The sequence below is a fragment of the Vicia villosa genome, linkage group LG1 (genome assembly GCF_029867415.1).
Source record: "Vicia villosa cultivar HV-30 ecotype Madison, WI linkage group LG1, Vvil1.0, whole genome shotgun sequence".
Lineage (NCBI taxonomy): Eukaryota > Viridiplantae > Streptophyta > Magnoliopsida > Fabales > Fabaceae > Vicia > Vicia villosa.
The window spans coordinates 215,381,795-215,383,366 of NC_081180.1; the positions used below are offsets into that span (position 1 = coordinate 215,381,795).

Below are 1,572 nucleotides of genomic sequence, written 5' to 3' on the forward strand. Positions count from 1 at the left end.
TTTCATAGAACATTTTATGCAGGTTTATATTGATGATATTATGGTAAAGTCATCAATAGAAAGTGAACATTTGAATCACCTTCGACAATCCTTTGAAAGGATGAGAAGGTATGGTTTGAAAATGAATCCTTTAAAATGTGCTTTTGGTGTTCATGCAGGGGATTTACTTGGTTTCGTGGTGCATAAGAAAGGAATTGAAATAAACCAAAATAAGACCAAGGAAATTTTGGAGTTGAAAGCGCCAAACACAAAAAAGCAGTTACAATCACTTTTGGGGAAGATTAATTTCTTGAGGAGATTTATTTCAAATTTGAGTGGAAAGACAAAGCTCTTTTCTTCGTTGCTCAAACTCAAGAAAAATGATGTATTCAAGTGGGAAGAGGAACATCAGCAGGCATTTGACCAAATCAAGGCATACTTGACGAAGCCTCCTATTTTAATACCCCCAAATAGAACTAAGAGCATGAAATTGTATATAGTTGCATCTGATTCGACAATAGGGAGCATGTTGGCCCAAGAAGATGATCATGGCGTCGAAAGAGCCATTTATTATCTACGTCGAATCTTAGTGGATGCTGAAACTAGATATTCTGATATTGAAAAGCTATGTTTATGATTGTACTATTCATGTAATAAGTTAAAGCAATATATAAAGCCTGTTGATGTGTATGTTTTGTCTCATTATGATATTATTAAGCATATGTTATCTAAACCTATTTTGCATAGCAGAATTGGGAAATGGGCTTTAGCTTTAAGTGAATTTTCTTTAACATATGTTCCTTTGAAAGTTGTGAAAGGCCAGATAGTGGCAGATTTCATAGTTGATCATGGATTAACAGATGTATCAATAAATATGGTAACTCAGACCATGTGGCAGTTATATTTTGATGGTTCCAGTCATAGGAATGGGTCAGGCATAGGGGTGTTGATTATATCTCCCCAAGGCATACCGTCGACGTTTAAGTACAAAATTAGTGAAGCTTGTTCTAATAATGAGGTCGAATATGAAGCTCTAATCACAGGATTGAGAGTTCTTTTGGACTTAGGGGCTACTAAAGTTCAAATAAAAGGGGACTCTGAGCTTGTTATTCGACAGATTACAAAAGAGTATAAATGTATTCAAAAGAATTTAGTTATTTACTATGCTTTGGTAATCTAGTTATTGGAGAGGTTTCGGGTGGAGCATATAAGTCATGTGCCTCGAATTGAAAATAGTGCAGCAAATGAGCTAGCACAAATTGCTTCCGGATATAAGGTTTCCAAAGATCGACTTGGGAAATTGATTGAAGTCAAAGAGAAGGAAGTTGAACGATACTACCCTGCTTTGTCAATAGCAAAAAATGGGGGGATGTGAAAGTGAAAGCGAAGGTTTGGAAATTCATAAAAATGAAATTCATAAAAATGGTGAAATTTTTGAAAATTTTTCCATTGACAATATGACAGATGCTGATTGGCGAAAACCATTGATACAATATTTAAACAATCCAGTTGGAGTGACTGATCATAAGGTTACATATAGGGCTTTGAGTTATGTCATATTGGGGAATGAAGTGTACCATAAGACAGCTGAAG

The 1,572-nt window shown here is 35.1% G+C and overlaps 1 protein-coding gene across 1 annotated transcript; it reads left to right on the plus strand.

Annotated features, from left to right (window-relative positions):
* Positions 1-700: 700 nt before the first annotated feature.
* Positions 701-1,354, plus strand: LOC131594741 (uncharacterized). Its single transcript, XM_058866943.1, has 2 exons — positions 701-1,057; positions 1,160-1,354. The coding sequence occupies exons 1-2, from the start codon at positions 701-703 to the stop codon at positions 1,352-1,354; spliced, it is 552 nt and encodes a 183-aa protein (XP_058722926.1).
* The last annotated feature ends 218 nt before the right edge of the window (positions 1,355-1,572 follow it).

Coding starts and splice junctions, on each gene's coding strand:
- LOC131594741 (XM_058866943.1), top strand. CDS start 701: ATGTTATCTAAACCTATTTTGCATAGCAGAATTGGGAAATGGGCTTTA. Junction 1,058..1,159: donor TGGACTTAGGGGCTACTAAA/GTTCAAATAAAA, acceptor TTGGTAATCTAG/TTATTGGAGAGGTTTCGGGT.